The sequence below is a fragment of the Patella vulgata genome, chromosome 5 (assembly GCF_932274485.2).
Source record: "Patella vulgata chromosome 5, xgPatVulg1.2, whole genome shotgun sequence".
In the NCBI taxonomy this organism is placed as follows: domain Eukaryota; kingdom Metazoa; phylum Mollusca; class Gastropoda; family Patellidae; genus Patella; species Patella vulgata.
This window is the reverse complement of record NC_065883.2, coordinates 13,747,626-13,761,194: the sequence shown is the minus strand read 5'-3', so window position 1 is coordinate 13,761,194 and position 13,569 is coordinate 13,747,626. Positions and strand designations below refer to the sequence as shown.

The following is a 13,569-nucleotide window of genomic DNA, read 5'->3' as shown; positions in this document are numbered from 1 at the left end:
ACTGAAAACAAACTCGGTACATAAGGACAAATGTCAACCTTATTTAGCGGGAGGGGTTGATAAAAAGAAATATTTACCATAAAATGTACCAATAATTCTGATAATGGCATGATGTCTTCTCTATGTTCAGAGACAATGGTAGAGCTAGGTGATGACAGTACCACTCCTGGTGTTGGAACCAATACTGTGCTGCCATCTTCATTCTGCGATGCCTGTTTGTTAGGTGATTTATTTAATAGTTCTTTTTTGTATAATCGATCAGCTTCCGCATTTACTTCTTTCAAATACATACCTGAAAATAATACACTTTTATTCTGTGTTGTAGGGATATAAATGAAATGAAATGAGGTTTAACATCCTACTTTTCTGCACCAACTGGGCTAATGAAGACTGACACATGCCATACTATCCATCGAATTTCAACTGCTAAGGGTTCTTTTACCTGCACGTGACTGTTTTTTTCGTCCCATCCAAATGACTTGACACTGTTCCTTGCCAAGCCCTTCCCTCATGTATCCCTGACAAGGGGAAGCCACACTGGAACATCTCAGGGAAGATTTTTGGCCCACATCTGTATCAAACCAGGGACCTCCAGACTGCCAATTTTACATACATAAATTACAAAGATAGGCCAATGATTGACAGAGGATCAAATGATCATCGCAGAATGTAAGGACTGCAGAATGTGGTCTATGATTCTTACTTGTTGTAATGTGATTATTCATCCAATGTTTAATTCGTTCTTCTGTCATTCTACAAGATATATTAGCTGCCATGGTAACAACAGCCGGAGTCTGTTCATCAGGTAGAAGTAACTGTAGAGCTGCCTTGACACGATTCAAACAATATCTATAATCAAAATAGGGATACTATAGACGACGCTTGATTGTCCAGAAATGTTTAAAATTAACAGAATTACAATCAATTTAGTTCTGTCACAGTTCTACCAGTCCCGAAAACAGATTTAGTCGCGACAGTATTGTTTTCAGTTGGTGCGTGCCTTGTCAGACGAAATTCTTGTGATGACTCAACTCGACTGACACCTTTAGGAGGACTAAGAGAATTCAATTCTGAAACGTTCAATTGTGTATTTCCTTAGCATACTTCCTCTAGTGCAAGGCTCTACACAGCATTTTGAACTTACTTGTGCAAACATAAGTAAATTTTCAAAACCACTAGCCAAACAAAATTTTCAGTTGCCAAGTCTGAAGATTAGAATAATTTGTCGTATGATATAGCTAAATTATATTGTGAACATACATAACTCTTCAACTTGTCGTCCTATAATAATAATAAAAGATGTTTTAAACATTTTTTTCCGACTGGGACTCACTGCGAGACGAAGACAGCGAAGCTTGTAATTTTGCTTGTTTGGGTGGTGTAGCGTCAGTAGCATGACTATCATCATTTTTCCCCAACTGAGACTCACTGCGAGACGAAGTTACTTTACTAGTAAAGTAAGACGATATAGGTTTGATTCGTCTGCTAGCCATGCTGTTAGCTGTCTCGTAAACTTCCGATAAATACAGCGCATGCGCAATGAGAATTTCCTCACAAAAGACAATGAGATTGACCCAATTTCAAACCAGGAAAGAAACAAGAGTGACAGTTGACCGGGATCATTGCCGATTACGTTATCTTTACGGAGAAAAGTTCAGATAGCTATAGTGTTAATTGGGGACTTCAAGATATATGTTCACTCGCCAGAAACCTAGCATTTATAAATATCTGGTCGCCATTGTCAAAATTCACTCGCATGATCATGTCATGATACTATACGTACTGCGATTCAGGTGCTACGTTACGATTACTAACCAAGAAAACCACAGGATAAATAAATAATTAATATTTTAGTCATGTAGCTGTCAAAGAAATAAAACTGTTTGTGTGACAGAGATAATTAAGATTGACGTGTTACTTTCTAAAGCAACAAAAATTAAATAAAATTATGATACATCGATTTAGCCTCTGGCAATTCAATACGCAAATTGTGAGAACATGAATCGTGATACATCGACTCAACGATATATTGTGCCAGCACTAACTTCCTCCTTTACATAAATACGTTGCCAGACAGAAAAATATGCTAGGGCCCTGAATACAACATTTGTCTCTAGAAAATTCTGTGTATGAGATAGCAAAATAGCATTTTTTAATTGATTTAAATCTATAGGGAAAGCAGTATGTTGCATTGAGAAAGGAAAGAAACTAAAGAAAAAGAAGAAGAATCTAAGAGTAAGTGTAGTAGTCAATTAGTTTCTAATGGTTTTATCAAAATATACTTACTCTCTCTTTGAATCTGAAACTTTCTTTCTAATTTCTTCACAAATAGTCTGGGCTAATTTCTTATATTCTATCTGTGATCTATCCTAAAATATTTACAATAAAACATTGGTATCTTAATAAAACATTACTGAGATGCCAGTGTAACAGATGAAATGAACCCAACTGATCACCAGTGAATATCTGCTTGACTGTTACAATGACTGAAAGGGATGACATCGCGGCGAGTTAATTAGCTGTCAATATTGACTTTCATCTGCAAATTTTATTCTAAAACAATTTGAAATTTATTAAGAAAGAAAAAAATAAAATAAATGTGTTAGAAGTATATCTGAATAAAAAATATTAGTTTGTGCTACTACATTTGTACGTCTGATGAAAACTATGCATGTGATATCAAGGCCGTATGATGTGATGTCGCTCATAGACCTATTCCGTGATACAGATTCGAAATGAACAAACACTAGAAGTCCAATAATTATTTTCCTTTTTAAATTTAAAAGTTAAGACTTAACAGCCTTCTTTAGAGAATAAATCTTAATGATCAAAACAAAAGAAGGTGTCAACTATTGTTCAGGCGTTGGCTAATAATCCTAGAGAAAAACAAGATGGCGGAATAAAATCAAGTAATAGGATTAGCCCAACAAAGAAATTATTTCAATAACTTCTCACTTTTAATTTAGTAGCTGGAGACGTTCCACTAGATAAGATCAAGAGTTTATTCAGCCTTGACTTAGATTCCTCGATAGAAACAGGAAGATCCGTAGCTCGAAAATGTTTGATAAAATTCGAAGCTGTTCTTTCAGATACAAACTCAACCGTTCTCTTTAATGATGACGGGTGATTGTGAAAAAAGTTTTCTTCAAGTTGGGTCTGAAAAAAAAAAAAAAATGAGATGAATTTTTTTTTGTTCAATGGTGATTTGAGGCATGGGGAAATCACTTGCAAACTACAATAATGTAAAATTGAAAAGTCTGAAAGGAGATATCAAGATATGATGAACTGAAACTTTGTCAACATTCAGAATCCTCTGCAGAAGACATAAACAGGATCTGGTCAAAAGTCATCGCCATCTTCACAACAATTTTTGAATGGGCCTCTTTTAATCTAGGTGATTATCTATATTTTGGTTTTGTTTTCTTTAAATACTCCAGGAGACTAAATTGTTTCAATGTCATTTAGTAATTGAACTGGAGTAACATGTCACAATTCTATGGAAAACGTCGCTCAATAATAAGCAGTAATTGTATTCCATAGCATTGTGGCCTGTATACTCCATGCGACTACATTTTAGCATGCATGGATTTGCCATGAAAAATTAGACTGATCAAAAACTTGTTGTATTATCATTTAGATTGAATTCAAACCCACAATCTGAATAGCAAAGATACCACTCCAAGTTGTCTTTTCTATTTTCAATCTTTGTCAAATAACAAACAAAGAGCAGCAGATGGTGAAAAATTAAATATCAAATTGGTGTGACTAGAGCATGTGTATGTTTTTTTCTTTTTTTTTTTTAACTCAACACATCTTTTATAATGATTAGAATAAAGAGTTTAAAATCCACTTGACACTTAACTAGGTTATAAAGGGACTATCATGGTACAGGTTTATTTCAATAATCTGCTTGCACGTGGGGACTTCAGCAGAGGGAGAAAGACTCAAAAGAAAAGTCACAAGTTTGGGCAGGCGACCTTATTCCTCGTCACATCACACGAAGACTCAATGACAGACCTTGTGATCTATAGAGCATGCCTTTTATAATGATAAATGAAAAGTGTACAGTAATATTGTACCTGTATGTTTGTAGATGTATCAGGTTCAGGTAAATCATCAGCTGCTACAGGTGTTATTTTACGTATTGTAGGTCGACTACTAGCCCCTACAGCAAACTCGACTAATAATGTTCTCATTTCACCTAGATAAATCAAACATATATTATTCTTTAAGAGAAAAAGAGAAATGAGGTAACATCCACTTAACATAAAGGTCATTTCAGGACTGACATATGGTTCAATTTTATTTCAATAATTCGCTTGTGCTTAGGTGTCTTTAGCGGTGGGAGGAAACCGAAGGAACTAGAGAAAATCCACAAGTTTGGACAGTGACCCCATTCCTTGTCACATATACAAGCAGGGAATCGAAACCACACCACTTGACTAAATGACAGACCTTATGATGCAATGTGCACTTGTTAACCATTCGGCCACCCAACACTCCATCCCCCGCCCTCATTTATTCGTTAATTTCTAATTATTACATAAGATAACTTTCAGATAAATTGCTAATTTTTCCATCTCTTCTTCATCTCTCTGTGAATTCAAAAATGATATAACACTATTTTATTCAGTAAAGAATTGGAATGGACAACAGGTGATGCTGATATAAAACATTCCCTGTAAAAGATTACAATACCTATATATGGACAGACTGTATATAAAAGTTCTCGATTCACCAATTCTAAATTATCCTACAAAAAAAGAAAATAACAAATTAATATCGTTAATAAAAATGTATACAGAGAAGTTTTGAGGATATTATGATTAAAATCTAATCAATCAGTGCGGATTATTTTATTGTTTTAAAGGGAATCATTAAAGGCACAATATTCCAAACTAATATAGGCTTTCACACTACACACGATAAACAATAGTCTTACAATAAAGCATACTAAGTCGTCCAGGCAATCAACAAGGGTTAAAGCATATTTTTTCTTTTGTCAATAATGAAAACATATACAACACACTAAAATCTGATTACAAGTAACAACTCATTAAGTAATTATCAGCAATCAATAGAATTCATTTAGCTGCTAGTTCTGCCATATACGAACGTCTAGTATACAAGCCATTTAATATCCAGGTAGTAATTGTCGGAAATTGTTGAAAATCAACAGGATTCTTTCTCCAGGGCGTCCACAAGCATTTAAAATAGCTGAGTTTTGAACAACCGTCCCCTGAACATCTTGTTTTACACTGTGTCTATACTTACAAGAGGCATCAAAGTGGATTCTGCAGTTTTATATTGGGTTATATCATTTGATAATTCCATCAAAAATATACCTTGAGGCATGACAGGACTCTAGAAACAAAAATACAAATTTTATATTTCTCGTTTCTTTTATAAACAATACTTTCATAAAGTAATATTATGATACTGAATTGTATAAAGTAATATTATGATACTGAATTGTGGAACAGAGAGACCCCTTTTAAAATATTTTACTTAGTCCAAGTTACAACAAACAAAGCAGAACCCCAGGTCTTCAAGTAATAAATATTACATGCATAAAAAGATAGATACATTTGTAACAAACCTCAAACAACCATCCTAACATGGCCACCAATAACATATATCCAAATTCATAATTACTTCCTCCAACCTTCTTCCACGATAACCTGCAAAACAATTGTTAATTTAAAAAATATACATTTAATTTTTCTGTGTTGGGTCATTTTTTTATTGTTTGTACCGTCCTTGTTTTGTTTCTTCTAGGAGCAGTACAGTAGGACGTAAAAACCCCATTTCATTTCTTTTGATCCGTCTTCTTTAAGTTCAATATTATGTTAGGTAATCTTCAAACAATGGGCCTTGAATATGAAATGAAATAGGCTTTAATGTCCTACGGTTCTGCTGAGGTAACTTTTGCCCTCACAGCGACGCTACGGCCAACTGTTATAAATCAAATTCCGACTGTTCTGCACATAGGACCTGAGTGATTGTGTAGGTTTGGGTCCCTAATGCCCTTTACTGCAAAAGCAACCATGAACATCTCTTTTAATTTTAATTATTTACCCTACTAAGTAGGGTTGAAAAAATTGTCTATAGACTCATTAAATTGTTCCTCCCCACGGAAATCTTTAGTAAAAGGCGAAAGATTTACTCGATATATGAGGAGAAACCAGAGTAATCCTACAAGGGCTGTGATTGTGTGTAGGCTGTTTAGACTTGTACAAACAAAATGGGATACCACATCCAATTTCTTAACTAGTACAATTAGGGATTAAAAATAAACAAATTCAATATCAAGTTTTATGATTAAATATTATATTGGTCATATTTTGGTATACATGTTTTATTCCAAAATAAATTACCATAATAAAAATTTGATTGAAAGCAGAAAAATTAATAGCCGTAAGAAAATTGGAGTTATTTCCCTTTTCTGAAAGGGATTTGCTTTTCAACCCACTATCTGGTCCATTTAATCCTTCAAATAACCTAGTAACTAATGATTGAAAAGTCTTCTATATCAAACAATATTGGATTAACTGCACAATAAAACACAGACACAGCAAACAATACAGAAACATTCCTTCTAGCTAAAGCTTAATATTAATCCCTTGGTTGTTCTGGCTAGATCGTTCATCTTTAGAGGACTTTTCCCATTGATCCACATTTATCAAATATCTCAGCAATGGCATGGTACATTTGTCCCAAATTGTGCACACAATATGAACTGAACACCCCTAAAATTGCTCCAAAGCCCCGACTCTTTAATGAAAATGGTCTTCAAAAAAAATATTTATTTAATTAGATAAAAGTAAATATATATTTAATTCATGAAATGGTTTTCATAATTTTAGTAAACTTCAACCGACAGCAAGAAATATTTGAAACACAAAATTACAACAAAACCTTCAGAAATAAATGAGAAGTGGTATCAAGTGTTCTAGAACAACTAAGCATACCTTGCTTCATGCAAGACACCCAACATGACTGACAGCAAGCTAATTGGAAATGAAATGGGGTTTACATCCTACTATTCTCTGCAACGATCTGGGCTATAAAGAAGATGGGATATACCAGGCCTCAAAATTTTGTTTCAGTAACTAACCTGTCACTCTCAATTATCAAAGACTAATCATATCACACATATCCATACATGTAGGTACACAAACACTCTTAAATTGTTTAGGTCTTTACGTTCATTGCTCCATATAAATATCGTAATAGGAAACGTTTTTATTTCTTCGACATCGGAATGCCTAAAAATTCTTGAAAGTCCGCGAATCTGCTTTGGCTCAGCGACTCAAAGATTCGTGTAATTCTATTATCCGTATCCACGTGAATTCCGCTAAGTATCATGGTACCAAACTTGCATGCTAACTTGAATACTTCATTGTTGAGGTGTACAATTCAGATTCTAAAATATCCGTAATAAATTGAATATTGAAACATGAATCACACCTGTGCATGGCACTGTATTTACATGTACCGCGTACGGAGGACAGGTAACGCCCCCTGGAATTCCTTTCTCACATATCCTGTCTATGCTTACGCTACAAATTATATTTATATATGAAATATTTTTACGACCTAATTATTTGATTTTGTCAAATTTTCTTATAAATTATTCATAGCCTTTATGGAAATTGTTTTAAACTTTTTAATTGATTAAATACACCAGGCAATGGGCCGTGTGCATTTCCATTCCAGCCACCACAGTATTTACTGTGAGGTCGTTACAGTAGAATTATTTCAGATGACTTAGGGTTGCGTTTTAATTACTTGCTACCTATCAGACATAAAAATGGCCTGTCGGCGACAAGTAGACAGGCGAACATTTCGAGCCATGGATATACGCCATGCTGTAATGAATACAATTACAGTAGAATCTGTACAAGCAGCCACTCCTATTCAGCGACATCTCCTTGTAAGCGGTCACAATAAATTCGCCCCGTAGAAATTCTATTGTTTCATCTCTTTAATCAACGGCCACTCCTCTAACGCGGCCAGCGGTCACTATTTTACTAATAAATTTAGCAAAATAGCGCTTATTCAAAGGCCATTGTTGAATGATACTTCAATGTCGTACTTCGCAGCCCCTCCGCTAATCACGTGATTAATAGTTAATTATCTATTCCCCCACCGATCAGGTAAAACGAACTGTGAAAATAAAAATAAACTCGGGATTACCTGTTAATTAATCTTTTGTTTTATTAAATGACAAACCCTGATCATTAGTTTCACACATATTGAAACATTATTAGATACTGATTGAATAAACTAATAGTACCATCAAAGCTGAGTTTTGGCGCGATCATTTAGTATCTATTTTCCACTTTGTTGCTAAACAGAAGTTTTAGCGCCTCCTATATTACAGAGTTACTTCCCCTAAAAATAGGTGACAAATTCAGCGGTGTTTTTTTTGGACATGTGCTTTTTGATACAATAAAATTAATTCATGAATTTTCTTTACAAAAATGGATAAACAATATCGAATACATCACAGTGGTAGGCAGTAGTATCAATGTTGGTACAAAATGACACGTTTACAGAAGATATATCGGAGATTTGTGTCAAATAATTTCGTCCCAAGCAAGTTTCAGCGCTGGCCAAATTTTACTGATGCAAGTACTGATGTTTGCTCCCAATGCATCCAAGCGTAAAATTTACTTGATGTCAGCAGAATTTATTAAGCGGTCATTTATTAAGCCGCAAGTCATGAAAATTCCATTGAGTGGCTGCTTAATACAGATTCTACTGTATTTGGAATTACAACAAATTTTTGTTCTACAAAGAGGAAGTAAGCATATCCTGCCTATTATAGAACACCCATCACTAGTTACAGTTTGGATATGGATTTCTGAAACCAAAACTATTGGGTATAGGACAACTTCCAGGCAAAACACAACCAGCAGAGTACAACACAACTAATTTTTTATTTTTTTCTAATTTCATTTGGATTATTTACCCTACTAAGTAGGGTTGAAAAAATTGTCTCTAGACTCATTAAATTGTTCCTCCCCACGGAAATCTTTAGTAAAAGGCGAAAGATTTACTCGATATATGAGGAGAAACCAGAGTAATCCTACAAGAGCTGTGATTGTGTGTAGGCTAATTAGACGTGTACAAACGAAATGGGAAACAGCATCTAATTTTTTAACTTGTAAAATTTGGGATTAAATGTAAGCAAATTCAATGTAAAGTTTTATGAATAAATATTATATTGGTCATGTTTTGGTATACATAATTGTTTTCAAAATAAATTACCATAATAAAAATATATTTGATTGAAATCAGACAAATTAATAGCTGTAAGACCATCAGAGTTATTTCCCTTTTCTGAAAGGTGTTTGTGTTTTAACCCAACATCTGGTCAATTTAATCCTTCAATTAACCTAGTTACTGATGAATGAAAAGAACATATAGTCCATGTGACAGACCTCGGATTTTGGAGTATCATTACCAATTTGATACACAAAGAGCTTCCGGTATCCAATCGGTTGAAGCGTTAGTTATACCAAAGCCTCAAGTGGTATTACTACGCGCTCCAACCGATTAGACACCAGGAACCGAATTGCATAACCTATTTGAACCATGAACTTAATTGAAGATAGGTTGCCATGCAACGAAACATATGCCCACAGCAGCTAAATCGTCCAGCAAGTCAACAAGAGTTGTTGCATATTATTACTTTTTTCGGTAATGTAACATTTATAATATACTAAAATCTGATTTAGAGTAACAACTCATTAAGTAATTATCAGAAAATCATTAGAATTTGTTTGATTTTTATAAAGTTCTGCCCCATGCTAACATTTAGTATACGAAACATTTAATATCATGGATTTAGCTGTTGGAAGTTATCAAATTTCATTGAAAATCAATATACTTGTTCGTCTCAAGGCCTGAGTATCAATCTGCAGTCAATCGGATATAAACTTTGGCCTCTAGAGCGTCCACAAGATTTTTTGAAGTGATCAAGGGCCATAACCCTGACAGTAATTATCGGAAATCGCTGGAAATCAATAGGCTTCTTCGTCTCATGACCTTAAAACACTGTGGACGCCAGACAGATGGATGGATGGGGGCGACGACAATATTCGACCACATTTCAATGTGGGCGTATAAAAATAAATAATTGTCGGCTATGAACTTAGGACAACCTCCAGGCAAAACCCATCCAGCAGAGTTCAACAAAATTGACTTCTATTTATTTGGATTAATTACCCTAGTAAGTAGGGTTGAAAAAATTGTCTATAGACTCATTAAATTGTTCCTCCCCACGGAAATCTTTAGTAAAAGGCGAAAGATTTACTCGATATATGAGAAGAAACCAAGGTAATATTGAAAAGTTGATGATGAGTTAGTTGTATTTTACGTCCGCTTCCACCGAGGTGATATCGCAGACAATTAACATAGAAAAGGCTGTGATTGTGTGTAGGCTGTTTAGACTTGTGCAAACAAAATGGGATAGAACATCCAATTTTTTAACTAGTAAAATTTGAGATTAAATGTAAACAAATTCAATGTAAAGTTTTATGATTAAATATTATATTGGTCATGTTTTGGTATACATAATTGTTTTCAAAATAAATTACCATAATAAAAATTTATATGATTGAAAGCAGACAAATTAATAGCCATAAGACCATCAGAGTTATTTCCCTTTTCTGAAAGGTGTTTGTGTTTCAACCCACCATCTGGTCAATTTAATCCTTCAATTAAACTACTTACTGATGAATGAAAAGAACATAAGTACAGGTTATACAATGAGATTCCGGTGTCTAATCAATTGGAGCATTAGTTATACCAAAGCCTCGAGTGGTATTGCTATGCGCTCCAACCGATTAGACACCTGGAACCGAATTGCATAACCTATTTTGACCATGACCTTAATAAAAAAATAAATAATTGTTGGCTTTAAACTTAGACCAACCTCCAGGCAAAACGCAACCAGCAGTGTTCAACAAAATTGACTTTTATTTATTTTAATTATTTACCCTACATAGTTCCAGGAACCGAATTTCATAACCTATTTTGACCATGACCTTAAAACAAAATAAATAATTGCTGGGTATGAATTTTTGAAACCTCCAGGCAAAACACAACCAGCAGAGTAAAACAAAATTGACTTTTATTTATTTGGATTAAATACCCTACTAAGTAGGGTTTAAAAAATTGTCTATAGACTCATTAAATTGTTCCTCCCCACGGAAATCTTTAGTAAAAGGCGAAAGATTTACTCGATATATGAGGAGAAACCAGAGTAATATTTAAAAGGCTGTGATTGTGTTTTGGCTGTTTAGACTTGTACAAACAAAATGGGATAGAGCATCCAATTTTTTAACTAGTAAAATTTGGGATTACAGGTAAACAAACTCAATGTCATATTTCATGATTGAATATTATATTGGTCATGTTTTGGTAAACATAATCTTTTTCAATGATAAAAATTTGATTTAAGGCAGACAAATTAATAGCTGTAAGAAAATTGGAATTATTTCCCTTTTCTGAAAAGTCTGGGTTGCAACCCACCATCTGGTTCATTTAATCCTTCAATTAACCTACTTACTGATGAATAAAAAGAACTTGTATATGTCTTCTATATTAAACAATATTGGATAACTGCACAATAAAACATAGACACAGCAAACAATATAGAAACATAAATGTAACTTTGTTGTCCCATTCTGTGTGGCTAGGCAAGTACAAGACAAACCTTCTAGCGAAAGCTTAATGTTCTGGCTAAATCGTTCATCTTTAGAGGAGTTTTCCCATTATACATATTTATCAAATATCTCAGCAATGGCATGGCAGACTTGTCCCAAATTTTGCATACAATATGAATTTAACACCCCTAAAATAGCTTCAAAGCCCTAATGACTCTTTAATGAAAATGGTCTTCAAAAAAAAAATATTTAATTAGATAAAAGTAAATATGAATTTAATCCATGAAATAGTTTTCTTAATCTTAGTAAACTTTGAAATTACAAAATATTATTTTATAAAGAGAAACAAAACATTTCTGCTTTAAATTCAACCAACAGCGAGATAGGTTTGTAATACCAAATAACAACAAAACTTTCAGAAATAAATGAGATGGGCTATAAAGAAGATGGGAATGCCATGCTGTAATGAATACAATCATTTGAGATTACAACAAATGTTTGTTCTACAAAGAGGAAGTAAGCATACACTGCCTAATACAGAACACCCATCAATAGTTACAGTTTGGATAAGGTTTTCTGAAACCAAAAGTAAAAGTAATTGTTCCTCCCCACGGAAATCTTTAGTAAAAGGCGAAAGATTTACTCGATATATGAGGAGAAACCAGACTAAACGTTAAGGGCTGTGATTGTGTGTAGGCTGTTTAGGCGTGTGCAAACAAAATGGGGAAACAGCATCTAATTTTATAACTTGTACAATTTGGGATTGAATGTAAACAAATTCAATGTAAAGTTTTATGAATAAATATTATATTAGTCATGTTTTGTTATACATAATCTTTTACAAAATAAATTACCATAATAAACATTTGATTGAAAGCAGACAAATCGATAGTGGAAAGAAAATAGGAATTATTTCCCTTTTATGAAAGGTCTTTGTGTTTCAACCCACCATCTGGTCTATTTTGAACTTGCATAACCCCACACAATGGGACAAAGTGACAGTCATGTTTCTATATTGTTTGCTGTCTGTGTTTTTTTGTGCAGTTATGCAATACTGTTTAACATAGAAGACTTTTCATTCATCAGTAATTAGGTCAATTGAAGGATTAAATGGACCAGATGGTGGGTTGAAACAAAAAGACCTTTCAGAAAAGGGAAATAATTCCTATTTTCTTACGACTATCGATTGTCTGCTTTCAATCAAATTTTTATTATGGTAATTTATTTTGAAAAAGATTATGTATACCAAAATATTACCAAAATAATATTTAATCATAAAACTTTACATTGAATTGTTTACATTTAATCCCAAATTTTACTAGTTAAAAAATTATATGCTGTTTCCCATTTTGTTTGCACAAGTCTAAACAGCCTACACACAATCACAGCCTTTTCAATATTACTCTGGTTTCTCCTCATATATCGAGTAAATCTTTCGCCTTTTACTAAAGATTTCCGTGGGGAGGAACAATTTAATGAGTCTATAGACAATTTGTTCAACCCTACTTAGTAGGGTAAAAAATAAAATATAAATAGAAGTCAATTTTTTGTTCTTCTCTGTGGTTGTTTTTTGCCTGGAGGTTGTCCTACTACTCACTAGTTTCGGTTTAGCACCATTTAACTGTAACTAGTGATACTAGTGTATGCTTACTTCCTCTTTGTAGGACAAAAATTTGTTGTATTTCCAAATAATTGTATTCATTACAGCATGTCGTATATCCCATCATCTTTATGGTGGGTTGAAACACAAGACCTTTCAGAAGAAGGAAATAATTCCAATTTTCTTACGGCTATTGATTTGTCTGCTTTCAATCAAGTGCGCCACTTAATCAGGTTATATATATATTCAAAGTACATTGTTATGTACATATATTGTTATGTTATTGTGTCT

General features: G+C 33.6%; 1 protein-coding gene, 5 non-coding genes and 1 pseudogene across 6 annotated transcripts in view; 1 reads left to right on the top strand and 6 right to left on the bottom strand.

Moving 5' to 3' along the window:
* The window catches only part of LOC130013009 (codanin-1-like), a 58,434-nt gene that overhangs the window by 7,986 nt on the left and 36,879 nt on the right, over window positions 1–13,569 (bottom strand). The window contains exons 15-22 of the mRNA XM_056101342.1: window positions 5,600–5,681; window positions 5,275–5,364; window positions 4,699–4,753; window positions 4,080–4,201; window positions 2,956–3,156; window positions 2,287–2,369; window positions 704–849; window positions 78–292 (exon numbers count right to left, since the gene is read on the bottom strand). Of these exons, the coding sequence (XP_055957317.1) occupies window positions 78–292; window positions 704–849; window positions 2,287–2,369; window positions 2,956–3,156; window positions 4,080–4,201; window positions 4,699–4,753; window positions 5,275–5,364; window positions 5,600–5,681 (994 nt within the window). The remainder of the gene's footprint in view (window positions 1–77; window positions 293–703; window positions 850–2,286; window positions 2,370–2,955; window positions 3,157–4,079; window positions 4,202–4,698; window positions 4,754–5,274; window positions 5,365–5,599; window positions 5,682–13,569) is intronic.
* Window positions 6,077–6,193, bottom strand: LOC126822816 (U5 spliceosomal RNA). The gene has a single exon (XR_007681028.1). It is a non-coding gene; the product is annotated as a U5 spliceosomal RNA (small nuclear RNA).
* On the bottom strand, window positions 8,976–9,092 carry LOC126822823 (U5 spliceosomal RNA). Its single transcript, XR_007681034.1, has one exon. It is a non-coding gene; the product is annotated as a U5 spliceosomal RNA (small nuclear RNA).
* Window positions 10,235–10,351, bottom strand: LOC126822826 (U5 spliceosomal RNA). The gene has a single exon (XR_007681037.1). It is a non-coding gene; the product is annotated as a U5 spliceosomal RNA (small nuclear RNA).
* On the bottom strand, window positions 11,163–11,279 carry LOC126822815 (U5 spliceosomal RNA). Its single transcript, XR_007681027.1, has one exon. It is a non-coding gene; the product is annotated as a U5 spliceosomal RNA (small nuclear RNA).
* LOC126822827 (U5 spliceosomal RNA) lies at window positions 12,225–12,348 on the bottom strand (annotated as a pseudogene).
* Window positions 13,078–13,194, top strand: LOC126822824 (U5 spliceosomal RNA). Its single transcript, XR_007681035.1, has one exon. It is a non-coding gene; the product is annotated as a U5 spliceosomal RNA (small nuclear RNA).